Source organism: Petaurus breviceps, unplaced genomic scaffold (genome assembly GCF_028583685.1).
Source record: "Petaurus breviceps papuanus isolate PSGF00001 unplaced genomic scaffold, PetGlider_PUasm1.0 90895, whole genome shotgun sequence".
In the NCBI taxonomy this organism is placed as follows: Eukaryota; Metazoa; Chordata; class Mammalia; order Diprotodontia; family Petauridae; genus Petaurus; species Petaurus breviceps.
Genome location: NW_027187372.1, coordinates 3,923,491 through 3,949,143, shown reverse-complemented (window position 1 = coordinate 3,949,143; position 25,653 = coordinate 3,923,491). Strand labels below are relative to the sequence as shown.

Below are 25,653 nucleotides of genomic sequence, written 5' to 3'. Positions count from 1 at the left end.
GATGCTACAAGAAAGACTGCATGATTTCCTGATCCCTCCAGACACTAGCACCCTCCCTTCTAAAATTCATTTTGCATATACATATATATACACACATACACATACATATACATATAATGTGTGTGTGTGCGTGTGTATAATGTTTTTCCTATTAGGGAAGGGGGAAAGGAAAGTGAATGTGCAGTAAGCACCTACTATGTGCAGGTACTCTGCTAAGTTCTCCACAAATGTTATTCTATTTGATCCTCACAACAACGCTAAGAGGTTGATGCTATTATTATCCCCAGTTCTGAGTTAAGGAAACAGAGGTGGAGCTTAAATGGCTTGCCCAGGGTCACAGAACTAGTAAGTGCTGGAGGCTGGATCTGAACTCATTTCTTCCTGCCTCGAGGCCTAGCATGCTACCAGCTAGCTATCACCATTAGAATACCACTCACTGAATACAAGGGGTCTTTGTATCCCCAATACTTAGCCCAGTACCTGGTACATCGTAGGCACTTGAAACTGCTTTTTGATCAACTAATAGATTTTACACAAAGTATGAAAGTCACTTCTATGCAGCTCGCTTCTGGAATGAAGCCAGGTTCAGGCTGTCGTGGATTCTGCCAGTGACAAACCTAGGGTAGAACCACCCTTCCAGTCCCTCAGACTCCAACCCTGGAAGAGAGCCTCAGCTCCTCACTCCCTCTCATCCCCCATACCCAGTCTGCTGCCAAGGCCTGTGGATTTTACCTTTGCAATATCTCTTGCGTGTGCCTGCTTCTCTCCTCTGATACAGCCATCACCTGGGAGTAGGCCCTCATCATCTCACCCTTGGACCATGGCAACAGCCTGCTGGCCTCAGCCTGCCTCAGGTTTCTTCCTGATCCAATCCACCTTCCATTTAGCCACTAAACTGATTTTCCTAAAGTGAAGATTTGACCACACTCTTACTCAGTAAACTCCAATGGCTCCCTATAGCCTCCAGGATGAAATACAAAATCCTCTGCTTGGCATTCGAAGCCCTTCATAAACTATCCCCCTCATATCTTTCTAGCCTCCATACACCTTACTCCCCATCAGGTACTCTTCAATGCAGTGACATTGTTCCATGAGACGCTCTCATCCTCAGGCATTCTCTGGTTGTCCTCTGTAACTGGAAGGCTTCCCTCCTCATCTCCTATTGGCCTCCTTGGCTTCCTTCAAGTCCCAACTAGAACCCCATCTTCTAGATCTAGAATCTAGAGGAAGCCTTTTCTGACCCCTCTTAATTCTAGTGCCTTTCCTCTGTTACTTATTTCCTTTTTATCCTGTGACATAGCTTGCTTGGACATTGTAATGTTAATGGAATTTAAGATCTTCCCCACCCGTTAAGGGCAGCTTGCTTAGGGGAGGCTTGCTTATAGGAAGGCTTTCACTCCTTTTGCTAATTTCTAATTAGGCACTGAGTCATGAGGGTTGTGATGCCTTCTGGCTCTGAGAAGTGTATGTATACTCTCAGTTGGCATTTTGCTTTGGGGGCTTGCTTATGAGAAGGATCTTGTGATTCCCTGGTCAAGATTCCAAGTGGCCGTATGTTCAGAGCTCCCTGACTGCTCAGATGTAAAGGCTCTCTTGATCCAGGGATGTATGTAAAGTGTAAAGTTGATTCAGGCAGTCAGAGCCATGTCTGTTGGTCTTTATTTCTCTGCTTGTATTTTCCCTGAAGCTCAGGGTATTAACTTTTCTCTTCAATTAGTGAAAGTAATTTAAAAAGACCGTTGACCCCTTAAACAGCTGTCTTTCCTAATAAAGCAGATTTCTAAGAACCTGTGCTAACTACCAACCTGCATATGTCACATTCCATTGACTTGTTATCTCTTCCATTAGACTGTGAGCCCCCTGAGGGCAGAGATTGTCTTTTGCCTCTATATCTCCAGTGCTTCACACAGTGCCTGGCACAGGGCAGATGCTTAAAAATGTTTATTGAGTGATCCTGAATACTTTGATCATTTTTAGGTATGAGATTTTGGGTAGGACACGGACAAGCAGGAATATTTCTAGAAGAAAGCAACAAGCACATTGAGGATTATAGCTCATACAGATGTGATGTCTCACAAGGCCTGACTAGTACTGGAATCACCAAAAATGTTTAGCTTTAGAGAAAAGACAGTGGAGACACAGAATCTGTCTTCAAAATACCTGAAGGGGTGTCATGTAGAAGAAATATTAGTCTTATTTGGCTGGGCTCCTGCTGGGAAGAACTATCCTAAAGGGTAGAATTTCTAGAGACAGACTTTACCTTGATTAAAAGAGAAACTTCTTAAAAAGTTAGGTTTATTCCAAAGCAGAAATGAACTATCTCAGAGGAAACTTCTACCTCTCACTGAAGGTCTTCCTGACTCCAAGTTCAGCACTCTATTAATTACAGCACATGGCCTCTCTGATGGGTGTGTTCATCTACTAAAATCCTATTCAGATGCCTTATCGAGTGATGGAAGTGACTCTAGGTCTGTGAAGTCCATCAATAAAGAGCCCACTATGTGCCAGGTACTGAGCTTAAACCCTCCATGTCAGTGGAGAACAAACTCTGGCATGTTCTACTAAGCCACTATGGAAGAATACTGTCTTGTCATGGACCAGCTTGGGCAAGGTCATTGAAGTTCATCACCAGATTTACAGGGACGCTTATGTTCAGCCACACAGCAAATCTTAAAGACTGCCTACTAAATTATGGAGTGCCATTTGCACACACACACACTCACACACACATACACACACACACACACACACTCACACATCCATGTCCATGTGCACCCACAAACTCAGCCTGAGCGTTCATCCACCCGGGGGAAGGAGCTAAAACATTTACCATGATGCTCTTATACATGTTTCCATTGCTGTCCTCTATACTGATCCGGATTATACAGGTGTCTTCGTTCTGCTGGTTGTAAACTGGAGACAGCACTGTCGAGGTAATGGATGTGACGGAGATGGAGCGTTTGTGGTTTTTTGGGTTGTTGTTGGTGACCGGAGGAGAGGAAAGGGGGTTCGTGAAAGATGATAACCCTGAGGAAGTTGTGTCCATAGAATGGATAGAGGAGGAAGATGAAGAGGATTCAGAGAGCTAGAAAAGAACAAAAAAGGAAAATGAGAACCTTGAGCAGAAGCTGGTCACTACTCTCAGAAAAGCCAAGTAACAGAACATGACTGTGTTACAGACACTGCTGTGTTCCCCATTATACCTTATACCCCACACATATCTTCTTTTCTGGTAGAGAAAACCCCAGTTTTAGAAGGAATGTCAGCGTCTTGGTCCTTAGACTACTTACTCCACATATGTGAATTCTGTCCTGCCTGGTATGCCAAGATTTTTCTTTCATCATAAAATGAGGGAGTCAGACTAGTATCTATCACCAGCTTTATTCTTCAGTAAGAATCCCCTGAAAGACTTCCAACACTGTGCTCATTGCTTGGAAAAACTTCTCTCAGACCAGTGGGGCACAGATAAGATTTCTGCTCACACAGTGTGGACCTGAGCACCTCTAAGCTTCTTTTGGACTGGGAGATAGTATGACTAAGAGAGGATCTCTAAGGCCTCTTCTGACTGTAGGAGTCATTTCTGTGGTTTCCAGCTACTCTTCCAGAGAATAACCAGCAGATGGCAGCAAAGACAAGAAATAGCAAATTTTGGACTCAAGTCAGCTCACAGAACTAGAAAGCTACCTTAAAACTAGTTCAGCCTTCTCTATAACCAATTGCATATTAATTACTTTAAACTTATATAATTCCACTTTTTATTTCATGTCTTAAATATCTAATTTTCTTTGTAATCTTTGCAGGCAGGAACTACATCTTATCTTCCATAAGACGCATCATAGTGTCTTGAACATAGTGTTTACTATACAGTTTTTGATCACAATACTCAGTTATTTTCTCCTTTAAAAATAGAAACTCGTAATGTCATTAAAATATGATTGCGCTAGGACAATGATAATGAATCATAATAACATTATCAAGCAGTGAACTTGATACATGAAGATTTGGCTTCTAATTATAACTCTGATACTAGACATGTGATCTTAAACAAGTCACAACCTTCTCTTAGACTCAGTTTTCTTATTTGTAAAGTGCAAATACTTTTCCTACCGAATTCAAGGGATCATTGAGGGGAAGTGCTTTATAAATTGTAAAGCACTCTAGAAAATGTTGACTTCCTACACTCCAATAACAGAATACAAGCTCCTCAAGGCTAAAGGACAATTCATTTTTGTCTCTGTGTCCTCAATGCCTGGCACATCTATAATGCAGATGATTAGCTAATAAATGTGTGCTGAATGAATGAGTGTCTTTTAATAGGCTCTCTACTAAAGTTTTACTCTGATGTCTCATCAAGGGTGCAAGTCATGATCTCAAAGTATACCCAGAATTGCGGACTGGAGTTAAACCGAATATTTTGTTGAAGTAAGTAAGGCCTGGGCAGGAATTGTGGAAAAAAGATGCCTGAATAGTGAGAGATGAGCAGAGAGGAGGTCATGTTACACACTGAAGGGTGCAGGAAAAAAAAACATCAGAAAATTGTCAGGGAATGAGAGTTTTTTCCCAGCTGAGACATCATCCTTCTTTAACCACCACATGGTAGCTTCATCCTTTCCTCCTTTAGCCACATCTACATGGACTCAGACAGTGCTGAAATTCATTTAATCCTTATTTAATGATTCAGAAAGCCTAACATGGTCTGCCTCATACAGTGCCTCAGGACCATCAATCACACTGAATATTAATTCTCACTGCACAGTCTTGTAGATACTTTACTATAGGCACATCCATAAAGACTCCATAAAATAATCTGGGAATAATTTTTAAAAGATTAACAATATTAATCAGTTCCTTTTTATTATTTTATTTTTCTCAAAACAATAAGAAGGCATAATGGTTCCAAAAAATCTCATTGTTTAGCTTTTGGTCATTTGGATACCTGACGAATGGAAGTTTACTGTATTTTTTCCCTCTGTGAGTTTTTGCAGCATTTCTACTTAAAGCAGGACAACTGTATCAATAAGTTCTTCTTTATTCACTTAAGAAAATATCAGGTTGTCCTGCATGTTGGACGGAAGTCACTGATCAGTTATTGTAGCTCTATCCCAGAAATACTTTATTACTTTCTGGAATATTCTTAACAGTGAGTTTATAGATTGGTCTGTTGACAAACTCACATCTAAGGTCCTTAGATGTATAATCTTAGAAGAATGGTTTTGTTTATAATATAATCCACAATCACTAAGATAGCATGCTCCTTGGTGATTTGTCGTTGTTAATATTAATATTAAAAACTAACCCTTTATGATTTACACAGTGCTTTAATGCAGATTATCTTAACTGATTCTCACAACTGCCCTGGGAACTAGGTACTATTATCATCTCCATCTTACAGATGAAGAAACTGAGGAAGACAGAAATTATATCACTTACCTATGATCACACATTAGGTAAGGCTAGATTTGAACTCAGTTCTTTCTGATTCGAGGTCCAATGGCTCTGTCTACTGTGCCACCTAGCTGCCATACAAATTACCATCTATACTCTGAACTTATCATTAGCCCATTGCTCCATTATAATGACCTTGGAATGATTCTTATGAGTTACTTAATTTTGAATTGGAATAATAAACTCAATATTCTCAGCAAATTGGGCTGGCTTTAGCCAGAAGACTGATTTACTGTGCTACGTCAAGGTCTATGATTATGTTGGTACAAATCCTCCCTTCACTAACCAAAGTTGAAACCCATATATGACTTGGTAGACAAGCTTGAAGGAGTGCTGTGACCAAAATATCCATCATCCTGCAGCTATCCCAGCAGCAAGCCTCTCTGAATTTAGTCAGCCTGATCCTCAGATGATAAACATCCAATCTACTTCAGCCTTGTCCCTGAAGTTTTTCTAGCTCGGTTAGACCTACCATGGTTTACACTCTACTGGCACAACCTTAGAAAGTCCAAGGTGACCTCCATAGCATGAGAAGGCATTGAAGTGAGGCTTTAGTGGATAGCTGGGCTGGCCTCCTTTAACAAATGTTATCCTGTCTATGGTGAAGCAAATAGGAATCATAGAGTCCATTTTAATCCACATGTGAATTTGATACTGAGTCTGTTTGTAAATTTTCTTCTGGATAGGAATCTTTGCAAATTCCAGTGTTGTTAAACTGTGGTCAGACTGGCTGGGTAGCAATCAAAGTATGAATAATCTATCACTTTTACCATCAGGGAGCAATGTAAATTGTTTATGTTAACCATGCCTCTCCTCCATCTTCTTCAGAAAGAGTCATCCTTCCTACAGTGGCTTCTGGGCAATGCAGAGACTATTTTGTTATTAACACTCAAGTGTCCAAGATAAGTTCTCACTTTTTTTTCACTGTGATATGAACAATTTCTTATACATAGATGTAAAATTGTTGGCCACACCTGTGATCTCTCTGACAAAAGAAAATTTCTCTACCAATGTCGACAAGCAACTGTTCTACAACTTAGAGAAATCCTAGAGAACTATTAGGGTGCTCTAAGCACCTAAGTGACTTACCCAGGGTCACATGGCTATGAGGTGTCAAGGTGCTAGAGATGGGGCTTGAACTCAGGTATACCTGAGCCAGCTCTGGATCTCCCCAGTAATACTGGCTCTCAGATACAGCTGGATATAGATATAGACACACATAGACACAAACATATGTATGGATCTTCATAGGACTACTGATGCAGCAAAGTGTTTGGCTTTCAGTTGGTTGTTTTTCTAATTTCTCATCTATATAACCATCCTACTTTCTTTCACAGTCAAACATTTTTTATTTCACTACTTAGGGATAATTCAATTGATTTTTATGATCTGTCCTAGCTCTTTATTCTTTAACTCTTGTATTGACATATATATGTATTGTATATAGAAACATATGTGCATATATGTAATATATGCACAAATAAAAAGGGTTTTTTTTTTTTACATTTTCAATAGTTTATAAAGTCATGTCTTGGTGTCTCCAAATTCTCCAGGTAAAACAAATGGTGAATGAGATGTGCTTCCATGCTCATCCTTACAGCTAATTAGTTTTCAGTTAAAGTGATTCAGCTCCCAAAAGAATCAGAAGAGAGCAAACCCCTCACCAGTCTTCACTTTATTTCAGTAGCTCTTATTTTCACAATCTTTTCCCTCATTCAGCGTGACATAGAGGACAGAGAGCTAACCTTGCAGCCAGGAAGAACTGAGGTCAAGTCTGGCTTCTCATATATTCTGGCTTGGTGACCCTGAGCAAGACACTTAATTTCTTAGTGCTCTAGAGAACTATACACGACTCTACGTTGCAGGAAAGGGAAGTTCATCTAGCTATTCCAATGAAATTCCAGATCTTGTTCTTATCCCTACTTTGGAGCTGGGGAAAATAAGACCCAGAAAGAATGAATGGCTTTCCCAAAGTCATATAGCTAATACTAGTACTACATGAGGGACCAGATTCCAAGCTTTCCTATTGTTTATCACTCCCTTATCTTCCTTTTTTCTCCCTCTTACCTTGTTCATTTCCCTATAAGTTCATCTTCATGTGTAGGATCTACCAGGCTTAAGAGTTAACTTAGTGTTAGACAAAAACACAGCACATGAACTTTTAAGTTTTTCCCTTATAGTCTTCTAGTTCTGTGGATTCCTTTTTTTCCTTTTCTTCCTCCTCCTCTTTTTCATCCTCCCATTTTTTTAGCTTCACTTGAAGCTGTAACTGATGACAGTCCGTTGGTTCTCATGCCACTAAATGATCTTCATTAGAGCTATTACCTTTGGGTAATAATATGATAGTTGACCACCACTAACTTTTAAGAGCTGCCTCCAACAAAGCTGCTTTCCTACCACAAAAACCTTTGTAATTAAACGAGGTCTTGGATGCCTGGGTCATGTTTAGTGACTAAACTCAGACTCTAAGCTCTTATCAGACTACTCATTGCCTAGTAAGCTCCAAACCCTTATTAGAAATTCAACAAATGAACTTCAAAGTTATAAACAAATGACTAAATAGCAAGATCTAGAGTGAATCTGTGTCAATTACAAAATGTATTTGACATCAAGTATGCTCTATACGAAGGGTGTTTTTGTCTTCTTTTTGTTCATCACAGCACCTAACATAGCATTATTGACATCGTAGGTCTATAGTGAGTATTCCCCACATTGTAGCTAAAGGAATGCCAATGAAGGCTTCTTCGAGTAAAGAGCTCCAGACATAAGGTTGAGGATCAAGTATTCCTGTATCCAAAGACAGTTCGAAACCATGCCTTGTAAGGATAAGCGGAGGAAAATAGGCACGTGTGGACTGGAGAAGAGAAGACTTAGGGAAAGATATGATAGCTATCTTCAAAGAGCTCTCAATTGGAAGAGAGATTGAACTTGTCCAGTTTAGCCTCCAAAAACTGAACTAAAAAGAATGAATGGAATGTGCAAGAAAACAGAGTTTGGATCAAAGTAGAAATTATTCGACAATTAGAAATGGCCAAGGGTGGAATGATCTGCTTTGAGACCATAAGTTTCTTATCGATGGCATTCTTCATATGAAGGTTGTATGTGCACCCATTAGAAAATGTTGGAAATGAGATCCAGTCTTTGGATGGGAGTTCAATTTAATTTTGCAAATACTTATTAAGTGTCTACTACATGAAAGGCACTGTGCTAAAGGCACTGTGCTAGGTTCTGGTGATACAAATATGAAGAACAGCCAGTTCTCTACCCTAAAGGAGCTAACAGACTATTAAAGGGACTTCAAAATGTATATAAATAAGCATGAGGTAGAATATGATGGCAGAAAAAGAAGTAAGGAATTAAAGAAGGCTACACAAAAGATATAAAACTCACCTGAGCTTTGGTGGAAGAGAATGATTTTAACTGCCAGAGAGGACGACAGAATACATTTCAAGACAGTATGAATGGAAGAGGTAGGAGACTAGGGAACAATAATGGGGAAAAGCTAGTAGTTTGGCTAGAATGGAGAGTGTACCAAGGGCAGTAGGCTTGAAAGACAAACTGAAAGGGGCAGCTAGATGGTGCAGTGAATACAGCACCGGCCCTGGAGTCAGGAGGACCTGAGTTCAAATTTGGCCTCAGACACATAATACTTTCTAGCTGTGTGACCTTGGGCAAGTCACTTAACCCCAACTGCCCCTCCAAAAAAGGGAAAAAAAAAGATAAACTGAAGCCAGACCATGACTTGTGGTAAATAATAGGTTTATATTGTTTGCAATTTTATCCCTAGGTCATGGAGTATTATTGATGTGCCTGAGCAAATAAATGATATAATCAGATCTACAAATCAGAAAAGTTATTTTAGAAGCTGTTGATTGGATAGACTGGAAGATAGGGGGAACTGGAAGCAGGAATACCCATTCAGAGAGCTACTACCAGGAGTCAAGCTAAAGGTTCAGACTTCACTAAAGCACTGAAGTAGTATGGGCAGTATGAGTGGAGATGTTGTACAGGTGAAATTGATAGGACTTGGCAACTATTGAGATGTAGGTGTTGAGGAAGAATGAAGAGGCAAAGATGATTTTCAGGTTTCACATCTAGGTGCCTAGGAAGACGATGGTACCATTGACAAATTACAGAGAAATTAAGAGAAGGAAAGGAGCAGGTTTGAGAGACAACCAGATGCCATCTGAGACAGGGACTTTCCAAATTTAAGTCTATGGTTCTGTCAAAGTGATGGAACCAGAATTGCTGAAGAAACAATGCATTATTCTGGTTTTATTTACTTGAACAAAACATGTTTCTTTTATTGTCTTTTAGTTGTAAGGGATAGACAACAGCTAGCAAGTATGTGAGGGGACTGAACTCAGATCATCCTGACTACAAGTATCCAATACTCAAAGCCAAGTAAGGTAGATGAAATACAGAAACTTTAAAGATTAATGAATATATACAAAGTGGACAAGATAATACTGCCTTTGGCATAGACCCATTGAGTTTCAAGTCAGGAATTTTTTAAGAATTACATAAAATATTGAGGGAAAATTTATTATATCAAGTTATATAAATAGGTTACAATAGGCTTTTTCTTGTTCTTCCCAGAGGCATTGAATTTCCCATAGTCCTTCAGAATAGTAATGTCCAATATACCCATAGCTCTTTTCAGTAATGCCAAGCTTCTAGAAACATAACAGAATAACAGGCCTAGGATCAATAGGCCTAGAAACCTGATTTTACAATTCTATTTATATTGTTACTACAAAATATTGTCCCCTGATCAACCAACTGTAGATGTGAAGAGAGTCAATGAATGTCACTAGGACCAACTGGATAAAAAACAATAAATACACTGATTAAACTCTATCTAGATTGCTGAATGCCATACTCCAGACATGGTTTGACTAGCTCAGAGTCAGGGAAATGATCGGCTCTTCTGATGGGGTTTCATGGCATTGTCTAGGTACTGAACAAAGACAGAATGGGCTTCTTTCACAAGTAGAAGGTCCCCAAGGGGATTCTAGACAGATAATGACTTATATAGGGAGTTTCTATTCACCATGGGTAGAACTAAATAACCCCTTGGGACTTTTCCAGCTCCAAGATGATCTGAGAATTGTTGTTGTTCAGTCATGTCTGACTCTTCATGACCCCGAGGGGATTTTCTTGGCAAGGATTTTGGTTTACCATTTCCTTCTGCAGTGGATTAGGCAAACAGAGGTCAAGTGACTTTCCTGGGGTCACATAGCTAGTGAGTGTAGGAAGGCAGATTTGGACTCAGGTCTTCCTGAATCTGGGCCCAGCATTCTATCTCCTGAGTCACGTAGCTGACTTTAACATGAGAACAGAATAAGAGAATTACAAATTTGGAAAGAACGTCAGGTCTTCTAGTTCAACCTCCATCCAAACAATGAATCCTGTCTGCATTATCCCTGACAAGTGGTAAGCTAGCCTCCAGTTTTAAACCTAGATAAAAAGGAGGCAAATATCCTTTACTGGAGGTCTTCAACTACAGGGTGGATGACCATCTGTTGAAGATTTTTAAGGCAGAATTCAATTTTTCCCCCTGTGATGTCTCTTCCACTCTGTAATTCTTTGCTTCTATAAGATAAGTCCAGTTTTATTCAGTTCACTCTGTGTAGCCATTATGCAATCCAAGAGAAAGAGAACCAAGGTATGAGATGCAATTTGAGCTCCTCAATCACCCTCATAACTATTAGAGCATTTGAAGGCCTGAAACTTGAAATATGATGTTTCACTCTCCGACCTATCTGTGATTCTCTTTCTCCAAGCAAACCCCTAAACATTTCCTAAAGTAATTCATGTTAAGGGTCACAATCCTTCCTCTACATAGTGCCTTTAGCCAAAAACATGTAGCAATATTTCCAAGGTAACAAATACGTCTGTTGGCTGCCTTCAGATTTGCTGCTTTAAGGAAAAGTAGAGGTAGACTTTACTGTGAGGCAAAATTGAGCCTTCTCTGCTTTTACCCCTTCTTCAGAGTGCATTCCTTCCCTGGTGCTTTAGAAATGTCTGGGCTTTGCCAGGTAGGGAAGCTGACAACAGACATTCCTCCTATAGCAAATGTCATACCTGGCTTGGAATGGCAGAAGGGAAGTACCTTTTTCTGAGGCTCATCTGGTGTGTCCACAGGAGTGATGCAGCCCTCCTCAGCTTCTGAGTGGTTTGACTCGCATGATGACACGCTGACTGAGTCCATGCTTTCTCCAGAGCTCCCACTAGGAGTTGATTTAGGCTGTTCTTTGGTGGGTGTGCTGCTGTTAATCACATCTGAGCCCAAAAACAGACTGCAGGAAAAAAAGAAAGAAAGTAAATGCTGGGATTGGGACTGTTACAAAGATGAAACCCAATAGTGAATAAATAGGATTTTTAGGTCCTTGATGTTGTCTTTATCTTGTGTGGTCTGTTACTCTTGGTGTGTGAAAGATTTGCTGTGGAGTCTATGCAAAAAATCAGTAAATAAATGCCTTTGGCTATATTATTTCCAGCTCAGAGAAGGAACAGATTTGGTGTCTTCCCAGATCAGTGGTTCTCAAATATTTTCAAGCTAGGGACCTCTTCAGAAGGACTTTTGTCCTCATATATCACTTTCTCTGTCTACTTCCCACTGTTAAATAAACACTGCCAGAATAAATGGGAAGAATACCATTGCTTGGGATGAAATAGCCAAGAGGGCATGCGTGTTTTATATTAAAGAAAGGCCACAAGTATAAATTCTTGGCCTTGGAGGCAAAACTTCAAAGTCCCTTTTCTCCCCACACCCAACTCCCAGAAATACCTTCTCCACATCCCCTGCGGGGGCACCTCCTTTCATGGGCCTCCAAATCCTGCAGGGGTACATGGAGAGTAGCTACACCTTAAATCAAAATTCATGCCAGACACAAAGTACAGACACTGTCATATTATAAACATTCACACAAGAGCCAGATCCATGAATCACCAGGAGAAACTTTATAGAAATTAAAAAAAAAAAACAGGCATATTGAAAGTTTTCAGTCATACTGAAAACTCATAATCTCCAATTTGCATAGAATGAAAAGCTTTCAAAATATAGAGACTCAGTGAAATAAATTAAAACCATGTGAGAACATGAAAAAGTATATACATGTCTGTCAACAAGCATTTATTAAGCACTTAGTATGTGTAATAGATGGCGTCCTAAGCACTAAGAATACAAATAAGGCACAAATAGCTCCCACCTTCAAGGAGCTCACATTCCGATGGAAGAGGGAGAACAACATGAAAATACCTAGGATATGTTAAGAATTCACAGAAGGCATTATGAACTGGGAAGACTGGGAAAGACCTCTTCAAGAAGGTGGGATTTGAGCTGAGTCTTAAAGGTCAGAAAATCAAGAGACAGAGCATTCCACTCAAAGGCACAGAGATGAGAGGTGGTTATCTTTGAGGAACTGCAAGTAGGTGAGTGAAGCTGAATTGTAAAATGTGCAGAGAAAAGTAAAAGGGAGGAAGACTGGAAGGATAGAAGGCACCAGTCTCTGAGATGCTTTAAGTGAGGGGTGGTGGTTCCTGTGACATTTTTTAAGAATTAGAAAATCATTCAACTATGCATATCCTTTGGCACAGTGATACTGATCCTAGGTCTATATCCCAAAAAGATCAAAGAAAGAGGAAAAGGACCCATATGTACAAAATATATCATTATATTAAATACGCTGTTATTATAATATATTATTATGTACAAAATATGTTATAGCAGCAAAGAACTAGAAATTAAGGAGGAATTTTTTAATTGGGAAATGTTATATAAATGTAATGAAATATTATTGTACAACAAGAAATTACAAAAGGGATGGTTTCAGGAAAATTTTGGAAGACTCAATGCAGAGTGAAAAGAGCAAAAGCAGAACAATTTATAGAAAACAACAATGTAAAAGAAAATGCATCTGAGAGACTTAACTTACATCAAATGTAATGACCAAACAGGACCCTAGATGAGCCATCATGCAGCATGCTATCCACCTCCAGGCAGAGGAGGGAGAGATTCAATATGTAGAATGAGGCATACATTTTTGGAGATGGCCAATTTGGCCATCCCAATTTGGGAGTTTATTACACAGTTCCCTTTTTATTTTTTTTTATAGGGAAGGGTGAATGGGAAAGAAGATGGTTATAGGGTTCTCCCTCCCCCCTTTCATCCAAAAAATAACAGGTCAAAAGAATTTAATATAAGTAGGATAGCTTTAAAAATTACTTGTTGAATTTCTATATACTTGAAAAGCAAATTATACATAATAGAGATTCATTCCATTCTACATTGTTTATAGAAAGGCTCATGTTATTTAATATTTGTTAAATTCATACTGAATTTTTAAATAAGAATCACTGGAGTCTCCAAAGACTTCATTCTCTGTGAAAAGGTGAATTAAGCCTCCAAAATGAGCACTCTGATGCTTCCATAGAAGGATTCATACGCTCTCCATTTCCCCCCAGTTTCTACAAGGCAGATTAAAAGGGAGATCATTTGTAGGCTTATAATAATGTTAATAGGATCATATAACCTTGTGAACCTATCTGAAAGATGAAATTGTCCAAACACACATGGACACATACACATTCAGGTGAGGTGAGGGATGATGTCATCTGCTTCTCTAAGCAAACTGCCAGCCCTAACATTGCACTGCCTATGAAGTCCTACTTCTAATTCCACAGAGACTAGCTGAGCTTCATTCATTTATTCATTCTTTGAACATATATTTACTCAGTGCCTACTATGCGCAGGACATTATGCTAGGTATCGTTTCTCATCTTGGTGTTTATGCCTGTCCTTCATTTCTCAGTCCAGTCCTGGAAGAATACCTTTTATTTACCAAGATCACAGGATCATAGATTTAGACATACATTTAGAGATCATCTAGTCAAAGACCTTCATTTTACATATGACAAAGAACTCAAGTGACTTGTCCAAGGTCACACTTGTAATAAGGAGCAAAGCGAGCATTTATACCCAAGTTCTCTGACTTTTTAATGCTCATTCCACTCTACAATTTTCACTCAGAATAAAGGGACTTAGAATTTTGGTGTTTAACATAAAAATAATGACAATACTACTACTACTAAGAATAAATAGGTTGAAAATTTACAGGAATTCTTTTCAAATAAATAGACCTCATTTCATAAAGCAATAATAAAATCTGACTGAAGATACATATCTTCTGGATTTGTCAAACATAACTGAAAGTGGTTTATCTCTGGAAAAAGTCTATGAAATGGCTGATACAATAATGCAATGAGCAGAACTCCATGAGTGATATCCACATGATTTCAACCAGTACCAATGGACAAAGATGCACCAAACAAATGGTGGCCAAACCAGGCCAATTTGTTTCTAGAAGTAGAAATATTTATGATGGTGAATCAGGATCTGGTTACTCGTATGTGCACTTATAGAAAGGTATGTTCAAGGGCTCTGGGCTCATTGATTGATGTAGACTTAGCAATAATGTGGTGAAAACTCAATGAGTGGATCATCTAAGGTTATAAAAGTTGAGCATCTACCAGAAATCTAGACATTATCAGTTATCTTGGGTTTCCGTTAGAGGAGCACTATCATTTACAAACAGATGCCATGTCAATATGCTATAAATATAAATCCCAAAATATTTTTGAGAATTCAACAAATAAATTGGATTGAATTGGGCACCATTTCAAAAAAAGTCTGTTGCCTACAATAACGACCCATAAAAATTTAATGACAATGCTTTCAATAGATGTTGCAGTATGAAAGCTCATAATCTCCAAATTACATGGAATTAAAATGTTTCAGAATAGAGGTCTAGTGGAAGAAATTAAAATCATTTGGGAACAAGATAAAGTACATGTCATTCCTACTGTCTTGTCTGCTCCTGGAGTTGTCCCAAAGACACTTTGAATACATCTACAGAACATGAACATCTCTCTCAATGTTCTTATTCAATTGCAAAAAGCAGTCATTTTTACCACCTGTGAAACAATCTGCAGAATATTAAATATGAAGGAATAAAAGCAAAAGAGTGACACCCTCAGACAATTGCTGAGTTTCATCAGAAAAGATAACAAAATAAGAAGAACCACCACCATGATGCTAACAGAGATGATAAAAACTGTGTGACACATCACTGCAGTGTATGAAAATTTAGTCTGTGCCAAAAACCTAGCAAGACATGACCTGGGGGCTAAGATTATCATCAAAATTCCCAATCTTTCATAGCTCAGTATACAACAAACCACTGTACTACAAACACAGATCTCAGAAGACCCTTGAGAACTCAGCTAATAAAATGGATGGGCATTAAAGCATTATCTCAGACTGAACTGCTGCCCACCACCACAACCCCACCCACAGGGGTACGCAATGGAACATTGCCTGAGTGGTACTCTTCCTGCTCCCTAAGTATATATCTGTCCCTGAGAAAGATCAGCCTGTGGAAGCATCACCCCTGATCCAGCAACACTTAAGAACCACATTTCTTATAGACGTCACCATATGAAAAACTCATAGTCTCCAAGATACATGTAACTAAAAGCTTTCCAAATACAGAGACTTAGCCAAAGAAATTAAATTAACACAGGATGAGGTGCATGTCATTCCCATCATTCCGTCTGCTACAGGAGTTGTACAGGAGATATATTTAGTGAGCCTTAGAAGACAAGCTCACATCCAAATATTATTCAATTACAAAAAACAATTATTTTATCCACCTTGGCAATAATCCATAGAATACTGAATGTAACAGAAGAATAGCAGGTGGGTGATTTGACACAGAACCATTTATAGCTGAACTTCTCCTCCTTTCTCACCAGGATGCAGGCCAGACTCTTCTATCAGGCCTCAGAAAACTCTTCAGCCTTAGAATTTACACTTCAGAAGTATCCACAGATCCTGGGGCTGCTGCCTCTGATTGGAGGGCTCCTCCCAGAACATCCACCTAAGGGGGGCACCCAGGCCAACCTCCTCTTTATTTATTTTTTCATTTCTTGCCAGGCTGCAATGCAGACTGATCCATGCTGGGTACCTTCTCCTGCCACATAAACACCACCACTCTTCCATTTTTCAGCTTGCTCTTATGCCCTGTCTTCTTCCACTAGAAATTAAGTTTCTTGAGGGCAGGAACCATCTTTTTGCATGTATTTGCATTCCCAGCATTTTGCAAAGTGCCTGGCACATAATAAGTAAACACTTAATAAATGATTATGGGCTATCTTTCTGAGCTCCACCGAACAAGATTTTAAAATTTTCAAAATGAGATTAACAATAACAGTTCATATTAATATGCTATGTTTTGGAGTCAGAAAACTAAACACCTGCTTCTGAGGTTTACAGGTTGCATAACATTTAATATCTCTGAGAGTCAATTCTTTTATCTGTAAAGTGATGCTAATAATATTTGTACTAGTGACCTCTGAGAGCTCTTGTGGAAAGTAATAAATGCATGTGAGCTATCATTATTTATAGTATAGTGCAGTCCTATGCTGCTGTTCACTGCTGAATCAGCACATTTCACATGACAGGGCTACAGTAGAATTCTGGGGAAGTCTGAGCCAGAAGGGACCTTAGAACCAACTCAACCCCTCATTTTACAATAGTATCAGAGAAGCTATTTGGTGATGAGGGGGAAAGAGTAGAAGCATTTCTAAGAGTCATAGTGATGATGATGATGATGATGATGACGATGGCTAACATTTACACAGCACTCACTATGTGCCAGGAACTTTTACAATTATTATCTCATTTGATTCTCACAATCAGAAAAGAAAAAAAATATATAGAAAGTATAGTAGGCCTAGCAGTGTCTAGGCTTTTTCTTTAATATCTGCCTAGTCTTTCTAGAGCACTTTAAGGTTTGCAATGCCCTTTACAAACATTATCTCACTTGATCCTCATAACAAACTTAGGAGGTAAGTGCCAGTGTTATCCCCATTCTACAGATGGGGAGACTGAGGCACACAGCAGTTATACAACTTATGCAGGGTCACACAGCTAGTGTCTGAGTCTGCCTTTGAAGTCATATCTTTCTGACTTCAGATTCAACTCTCTATCCACTGAGCCACCTGGCTGATTACTTCCTTTACTGAGGCCAGACATCTCTGCTAGTCCGTGAGCTCCACATCTGTGTGATTAGTCAGTTAGCAGACACAGCCACCAGGTAGGGCCCACATTCCAGTATCATGTGCCTACATCATGACACAGCATGTTATCTTTGGAAGACTCAGATTCCTTTTGTGTTCATCTCTACTCAGCTGACCATGCCCAGTCAGGTCTCTCAGGTTATCTAAGAAGGAAACTGGAACAATCCTTTCTAGGTTCACAGATTATATTTATAAGCTATAGAGAGTAAGTCAAAAAGTGCTGTAACCTACCTGCTTTACATACGTCAGAGAGGGATGGCAATCAAATGTTGCCTACATGGTGCTCCTTCTGGTCCCCCAGGTGTGTAGGGGTGTGTGTGTGTGTATGTGTGTGCAAGTGAGTGGGTGCATTAATTACTACTAAGGAAACTGTTTCCAGTAGTAAAGATCAGTAATTAAAATCCTGTTTACACTTTATTTCAATTGCCAACACTTAAGAATTTGTTTCTTTGAAAATATCTAAAGGTTTGTCCCTTTTGTCTTCATTTAGACTCATTACTGTCAAGCAGTAAGAGAGAATGAGCTTGAATTTCACAAACATGTTTACATTTCATCAGTCACAAACCTCCTAGTAGGGACTCCATCTGGGACTTTAGAAGGTTTTCATTTGGTGAGAGTGATAATCCAGGTCTTTCCTAGACTAAGCAATGATGGCCTCACAATGTTCTCTTTACAAAATAAATGGGCTAATTCTTCTTCACCATTTCCAGATATCAGCTCCTGCTCAGACATCGGATATACTTTTTTCAGAAAAGCTTCAGATATGTTAATGAACAATATTGTCTCCCAACTTTAATGTGCATTGACCAAAACAACAGCAACAACAAACAACCAAAATGAACCCCAACTCCCCAGCCCACCACTCTGCTACTCACAGGCTAAGTCTCTTCACCATACTCTTTCTAGGCTTTGGTGAGGTGGCACTGGTGTCCACAACAGCTTCAATCTCACAAGAGAGGGCATAGCTATAAATACAGAGAATATAAGTTAAATAATTTCTTAATGGCAGAGCAAGTTTAAATGGATATGGGTAAAGAGATGGATCTTCCATGAGAAGATTCAGGCTTATAAGAACAATCCAGGGTCATTCTCTCACAGATGTCAAGGAATCTCAATGGTCCAAATTAGAAAATAGAGTGCCTACATTTTTCTAAGATATGTCTCTTACACCTGGGGACATTCTGGGGACATTCAAAGTTCACTTCCCTAAGACAGAAGGTTTACTTATGCAGAATAATGGTTGGACTCTAGGATGTGAAAACACAAATCTCAATGTAGTAGTAGGTTGTAGGAGGAAGCAGAGTTTAGGTCACAGGAGAGAACTGTTCCATCACTCTTGTCACATCTAGGCTACTAGGTACAATTCAGGGTAGGACATTTTAGAAGGAACAGGAATAAATAGGAAACTAGAGAGTGGGACAGAGTTTTTCAAACCTTCAGAACAAGACAATAATAAAAACCCACGTAAATTCTCTGTGTCTTGACTCTCAGTCCAACTGTTTCTATACCTAGACAAAACTTCCTCTGTCATTGTAGCATAGCCAAAAAATACAATGAAGTGAGGGGCCTTGTTTTATTCTTGGCTCTGGATGACCAAGAGGGTGAGGGGTCTCAAGACCAGGTCATATGAGGATCTGGGTAAAGAACTGGGGATGTTTAGTTTGGGAAAGTGAAGAGTTGGGAGTATTTCTATCTATATTCTTAAGTAGAGAGATCAGACTTCTTCTGCTTGGTCCCAGAAGGTACAATTAGGAACAATGGATAGAAATTAAAGGAAAGGAGATTTCAGCTCCATGTAGGAAAACTTCCCAACAATCAGAATTCTCCAAAAATGAAATGAACTTCTCAGTCTGCTTTGACCCATCCAGGTCATACCTGATAAAAATCCCCCAAGGATTTGTCCTGAGGCCTCTTTTCTTCTTCCTCTATTATCTCATCAGCTCCAAGGAGGGGTGGGGCATAGGGGTAAGGAATAAAAGCATTTATACAGTGCCTACTATGTGCCAGGCACTATACCAAGCTCAAAGTATGCTTTACAAATATGATCTCATTTGATCGACACAATAATCCTTTGAGATAGGTATTAGTTATGGTATTATATATAATAATTATATGTATATATAATACAACATATATCTCAAAGGATTATTGTGCCGAGAGATATAAATATATAATATTATATATTATTGTTATCTCTATTTAACAGTTGAGGAAACTGAGGCAAACAATTTAAGTGACTTTCCCAGAGTTACAGAGCTAGAAAGTGATTGAGGCTGAATCTGAACTCAGGTCTTTCTGACTCTAAATCCAACATGCTATCCACGGTGCCATCTAGCTGCCCTAGATCCAGTTAAAGTCTGTATCCATATAATTCTTAGATTTATTGATCTAGCCCCCAAACTTTCTCCTTACTTCTACTCTTGTGTCTTCAGACACCTACTGGATCTCAAAAAGCACATCCTGTAGTCATCTTAAACTCAACATGTACAATTTATAACATAAAATTCCTCATTAGTTCCTCCTTTTCCAAAGATAGGTCCCACAAACTTAAATATAGCTCACATTTGCATGATCATACAATGCAAAATAATAGTGAGAATTGATGAGGTTTTACAGTATTACTATCTAGTGATGTAGTACTCTAAATGCATCACTCATTAAAGATAAATAATTGGTGTCTCCATATAGAGATGAAGATTGCTTCACTAGATTCACAAATCTAGTAAATAATTTAGACAAGATTCGAACTCAGGTCTCTTGGACTCCAAAGCTAGCATCTATCTACATACTACTCCACATCACTTCTCCATACCTCTAGAGATGAACAGGAAGCCCCCAAAATGGAGCAAACCAATGTTACAGAGCAAGTAGGTGGTACAGCTGATAGAGAACCAGGCCCGGAGTCCGGAAGACTCATCTTTCTAAATTCAAATCTGGCCTCCAACACTTATTAACTGGGTGACCCTGGGCAAGTCACTTAACCCTATCTGACTCAGTTTCCTCATATGTGAAATGAGCTGGAAAAGGAAATGACAGACCACTCTAGTCTCTTTGCCAAGGAAACTCCAAATGAGGTCATGGAGAGTTGGACACCACTGCAAACAACTGAACAACAACGTCCACTTCACCTTTCCTCCTCTGTTAAGAGTCGTTGTCTCTGGAACCACTGGATGAACTTTTGGTCGGAGGTCATACAATAGCTGTTGCAGGCCGACTGAAGGAGCTTGATCTGAGCAATGACCTCAAACTCCTAAAGGGTAATAGATCCACAAAGAGGTGATGTGAATAAAAAGGCAAAATTGGGCTCTTCAAATATGGAAACATATCAATGGCCTATCAATAACATGACATGTCAGGTGAGGAATAAACAATGCTGAATACAAAAAAACTCCTCCATACATGGGGTGAACTCAAATCTTTTGTTTCCTTCTAAGCAGTATAGCTGAATTACTCTTAAACACCATAACTCTAGTCCTGAAGGTCTGTGTATGCCTTAGAATGCATGATAACCTTCAATGATTTCCTTGAAAACAACAGTCAAGTTAGAACACTGTTAGCAGAGCAACTCTCAGTCTTATCAATGCCTAAAGAGGCAGACGTTTTGTTTTCTCTATCTCCGTTTTCATTTCTTAGGACATAAAGGATAATCTTTGGGCTGGGGATTTCCTGGGAGTGGGATCTGCAGAGATAAGACATCAAAATCAGGGAGTGGTGCCTATGTTCCACACTATTATCTCAGTAGTCTTAGGATTGAGTAAAAACTCAACTCACATGACATGTTGCAACTACAAAGGTGACTTGGAAGTTCTGGGCATCTGGACATAGTTTAGAATGTACAAGAGTTCCTGAAATTGCAGTCAAAGAATTTTTCTTGGACTTTTACTGCTTTAGCAAATTATTTAACTAAATCTTTTTAAAGCCCACATCAATGTGTGTCGAAATTCTTTATTATATTATATTACTTCTTTTAGTTGAGATAAAAAAAATTCTGAGTTTTAGCCAATCACCAAACTGCCCAGTTTTTAAAAATTCCTTAGTTTTGAAGCTGGAGAGACACCCCACCAAAGCTACTCTGAAGACTAAGGGCAAAGATGAGGAAACTGGAGAGTGGGGCAGAGTTTTTCAAACCTTTAGAACAAGACAATAATAAAAACCCATGTAAATTCTCCGTGTCTTGACTCTCAGTCCAACTGTTTCTATCCCTAGACAAAACTTCCTCTGTCATTGTAGCATAGCCAAAAAACACAATGAAGTGAGGGACCTTGTTTTAATCTTGGCTCTGATAAGAACCTGCCTGATCATATACCTTCAGGGGACCTCGGTTTACCCAGTAGTAAAATGAAGGCATTGAACTATGTTATCCCACAGGTCCATTTTGGCTCTAAAAGTTATGATTCGAAATCACAAAGGTCAAAAGTATGACAGCATTTTCCAAGGAAAAGAATGCTAATGTGTCACAAAGTATTTTTTCCTCCGACAGTCAGAGCACCACCAAACCTAGTTCTCAAGCTAGCACAGCGAAGTGACTCTTGCCCAACCCTAACTACTAGGTATCCCCCTAGAAACCAGATGCTGCTGTCACCATTGCCACGCAATCATGATCTGCCTTGGGTATCTATATATAGCCTAGTTGTTTAAGGATGACACTAGCATAATTCTGGATTTGTTCCTTGACCTCAGCATGTTCCAACCTAAATCTGCTTCTTTGCCAACTCACAAAAACCCCACCCTGCCCCTGTGATTTCTATATTAATGTCTTTGCCATGGCCTTTCACGCCTTCCTTCCCTCCCGTTTTCCTGACCTTCCCTCCTTTCCCTCACTTCTCCTCTCTAGTCAGTTATCAAGTCCTGTTTGTTCCACCTTATCCACAATGCCTCTGGCATCCGTCCCCTCCTCTCTTTCCCACCCACTGCCGCCAACCTAGGTCTTTATTATTACCTTCAGGGACCACGACATTAGCCTCATAATGAGTTTCCTGACTTCCTTCTCCATGTGGCTTCCAGAATTCTCTTTCCTATAGGTACAGATCTGGTGTTACTGCTTTCCCATTCAAAAATTTTCAGTGGGGGAGGCTAGGTGGTGCAGTGAACAGAGCACGGGCCCTGGAGTCAGAAGGACCTGAGTTCAAATGCGGCCTCAGACACTTAACACTTACTAGCCATGTGACCTTGGGCAAGTCACTTAACCCCAATTGCCCTGCCTTCCCCCCTCCAAAAAAAAAAAAAAAACAAGGCCAAAATCTTCAGTGGCTCCCTCTCACCACCTTCCTTTGCCTAGCATTTAAAGGACACATAAATATGGCACGGCCCTGCCCCTCCAAGTTTATTTCCTCTTTTCCTCTTCCACACTCTGCTCCCTACAATCCAGCCAAGCAGGACTATTCTATGTCCCCTGAACATGTGGGGAGGCACATTAGCTTCCCTGTCTTTGCTTATGCTGGGTCCTGTGCCTGATTGTCCTCCACTGCCCCCTTGTTGAACAAATTCTTGCCTACCCTTTAAAACTCAACTCAGATTTCACCTCCTCCACGAAACTGTCCCTGATCCCACCCATCAGTAGTGATCTAGCTTCTTACATAGTGCTCTTTTGTGCCCTTCTAATACATTTATCATGTAGTATTATGTACTATAGTGATCCTTCTCAGCCTTTACTCCAACTTAGAGATGTTCTTTCTACAATACATCAGCTAAAACTGTATGTAATATTTCATATGTGGTCTAAGTGCCTGTCTCCTCCTTTCCCCTTTCCTCTTTTAAACTCTGAATCTCCTCCAGGGCCTAGAACAGTGCTTTGGACAGCACTGGAGCTTAATCACCAAGTCCCAAAGGCGTGAACCTTAAAAATGGAAACCTGGGATTTCCTTCTCCAGCCCTTTCCTTTATTGATCATATTAGCAAAAACTGAGAACTTTTCCTGAGCCCCAGTTTCCTATTATCTGCTGCCTCTCAGACATCTCTAACTTGATGTCCTGTGAATATCTCAAGCTCAACATGTTCCAAACAGAACTCATTGTCTTCCCCCTCCCCCCTTTCCAAACCTTCCCCTCTTCTTGACTTACCCATTACAGTCAACACCACTGACAGAATCCCAATAAAGTTGCTCCCGGCCCCAATATTTTAACTTCCTTATGAGCCCCACTTAACAGCAAGCATATCCTGATTTAACCCCACAATCTTGTTTTTAACAACACCACAGGCCCCCAGACTCAATACAGCCCCTGCCTCTAGTTAGTAACACTCCCAGCTCCAATTCACATACTTGAACAGGTGTGTTCTTGTACCCAATCACAATCCCATCATCCATTTAGCCCAAGACAGGACCACAATATCTAACTATCCATCTTGACCAGACAGGACCACAATAGCTAGCCAAACGGAGGGCAGCATGACCAGGATGTCTGACCACTGAACCAGAAAAGGGACCCCTTCCTCATTACCTAATCCATTAACAATTTCTGTTATGTAACTGCATCTTTACCCTATGAAAATCCATCTTGCTTTCTCTGAAGTTGCTGGTTCTTCTTGGAACTTAGCCCGCTTCATGGGAGGTGCCAACCTCAATAAATACCTATATTTGGATTAGAGGTGGAATGACTCTGAATTCTTTAAGGCTATGCCACCACAACACATCAGGACACCACCCCACCACCCCATGTTAGCAGCCACTCAGGTTCACACCCTACATGTCATCTCAGACTCTCACCTGCCCTCACCTCACATGTGTAATGTGGTCCCACGTCTTGGCATTTCTATTCTCTCAACATCTTTTGTATATGTTCTCTTCTCTCCATTTAGCCAAATGTCACTCTAGGATGAAGCCTCATCATTTCGTATCCACACTACTGCGGTAACCTATTGTACTATTTCTGCTGGGTCTCCCTCACTCCAGTCCACCTCCATAAGCCAGAACCACCTTTCCGAAGCACGGGTGTCTCCATATTACCCCCCTGCCACACATACTCAATAAATCCCACTATTTCTCTGTAGCTTTTAGGATCAAATGTAAAATTCTCTGTTTGCCTTGTAAAGTTTTTTACAAATCAGTCCTTTCCTGACTTTCCAGTTCCTTATGTTACTCCTCTCTGTGAACACTATGATCCAGAAACACTAGCCTAATTACTAGTCTGCACTTAAGACACCCACTTTCCAGTTCTATGTCTTTTCACTCTGTGCACCCATGCCTAGAACACTCTCCCTCCTGCCCTCTGCCTCCAGGCTTCCTCCAGGACTCAGCTCAAAACCAGTCTCCTCCAAAAGGCCTTTCTCAGTCCCCCTCATTGCTAGTACCATTCTTCTGATATTCCTTTGCATGTATCCTGTTATCTCGTATGTATAATTTTTTGCATGTTGTCTACGCCATTCAAATGTAAGCTTCCTGAGGACAGTGATTAGCACAGGGCCTGCTTTTAAACAGCAAGTACTTAATAAATGCCTGTTGACTGACTTCCCGGAAAGAAAGCTAAACCCAGTTCATTACTGATTCATTCTACTCCTACAACTTCCTTGTCAGGCTCAGCAAGGCATTTAAATACACAAGTTAGCAATTTTTCAGCAATCTGCTTAACTTTTCTTAGTAGAGTTCATAAGGAAGGATCTGTCTTCAATAACATTATGTACAAATACTCTCACTGCTAGACACCCTTTCCTCTGCTTACAGAACACACGTAAGAAACAACTCCCAGGAGCTCATGTAATAATATTCCTTTCCTCCGTTCGTTGCCTAATCAAACTAATATTCATGAAATTCTTACTAAGTACAGCTGATTGTGTAAGATGCTGGGGGGGGATACAAAGCTGAAACAACAGCTCAATCTAACAGGAGAAAAGACATACACACAACTTCAATACAAGGTGGGAGGCAAAATGGGGAGCAAAGGAGATATTAAAAAAGAAGAAAGATAAAAGGCTCCTTTGGCAAGGAGGGGTGATCTTACACGTGGCGATCAGGAAAGGCACCTTAACTGGGCTGGGATGAAAAAGGAGGATTTCAGTAGGTGGTAATGTGGAAGAAGTTCAGGCACTGTGCGTTTGGGCTGAAATGATTGGGGAATGGTCGGTAGGCCA

At 39.9% G+C, this 25,653-nt stretch overlaps 1 protein-coding gene across 4 annotated transcripts in view; it reads right to left on the bottom strand.

Annotated features, from left to right (window-relative positions):
- RGL1 (ral guanine nucleotide dissociation stimulator like 1) overlaps positions 1 to 25,653 on the bottom strand; it is a 284,890-nt gene that overhangs the window by 8,198 nt on the left and 251,039 nt on the right. For all 4 annotated transcript variants that reach the window (XM_069074410.1, XM_069074408.1, XM_069074409.1 and 1 more), the window contains 4 exons: positions 20,718 to 20,839; positions 18,465 to 18,554; positions 11,561 to 11,747; positions 2,831 to 3,085 (listed from right to left, as the gene is read on the bottom strand). In XM_069074410.1, the coding sequence (XP_068930511.1) occupies positions 2,831 to 3,085; positions 11,561 to 11,747; positions 18,465 to 18,554; positions 20,718 to 20,839 (654 nt within the window). The remainder of the gene's footprint in view (positions 1 to 2,830; positions 3,086 to 11,560; positions 11,748 to 18,464; positions 18,555 to 20,717; positions 20,840 to 25,653) is intronic.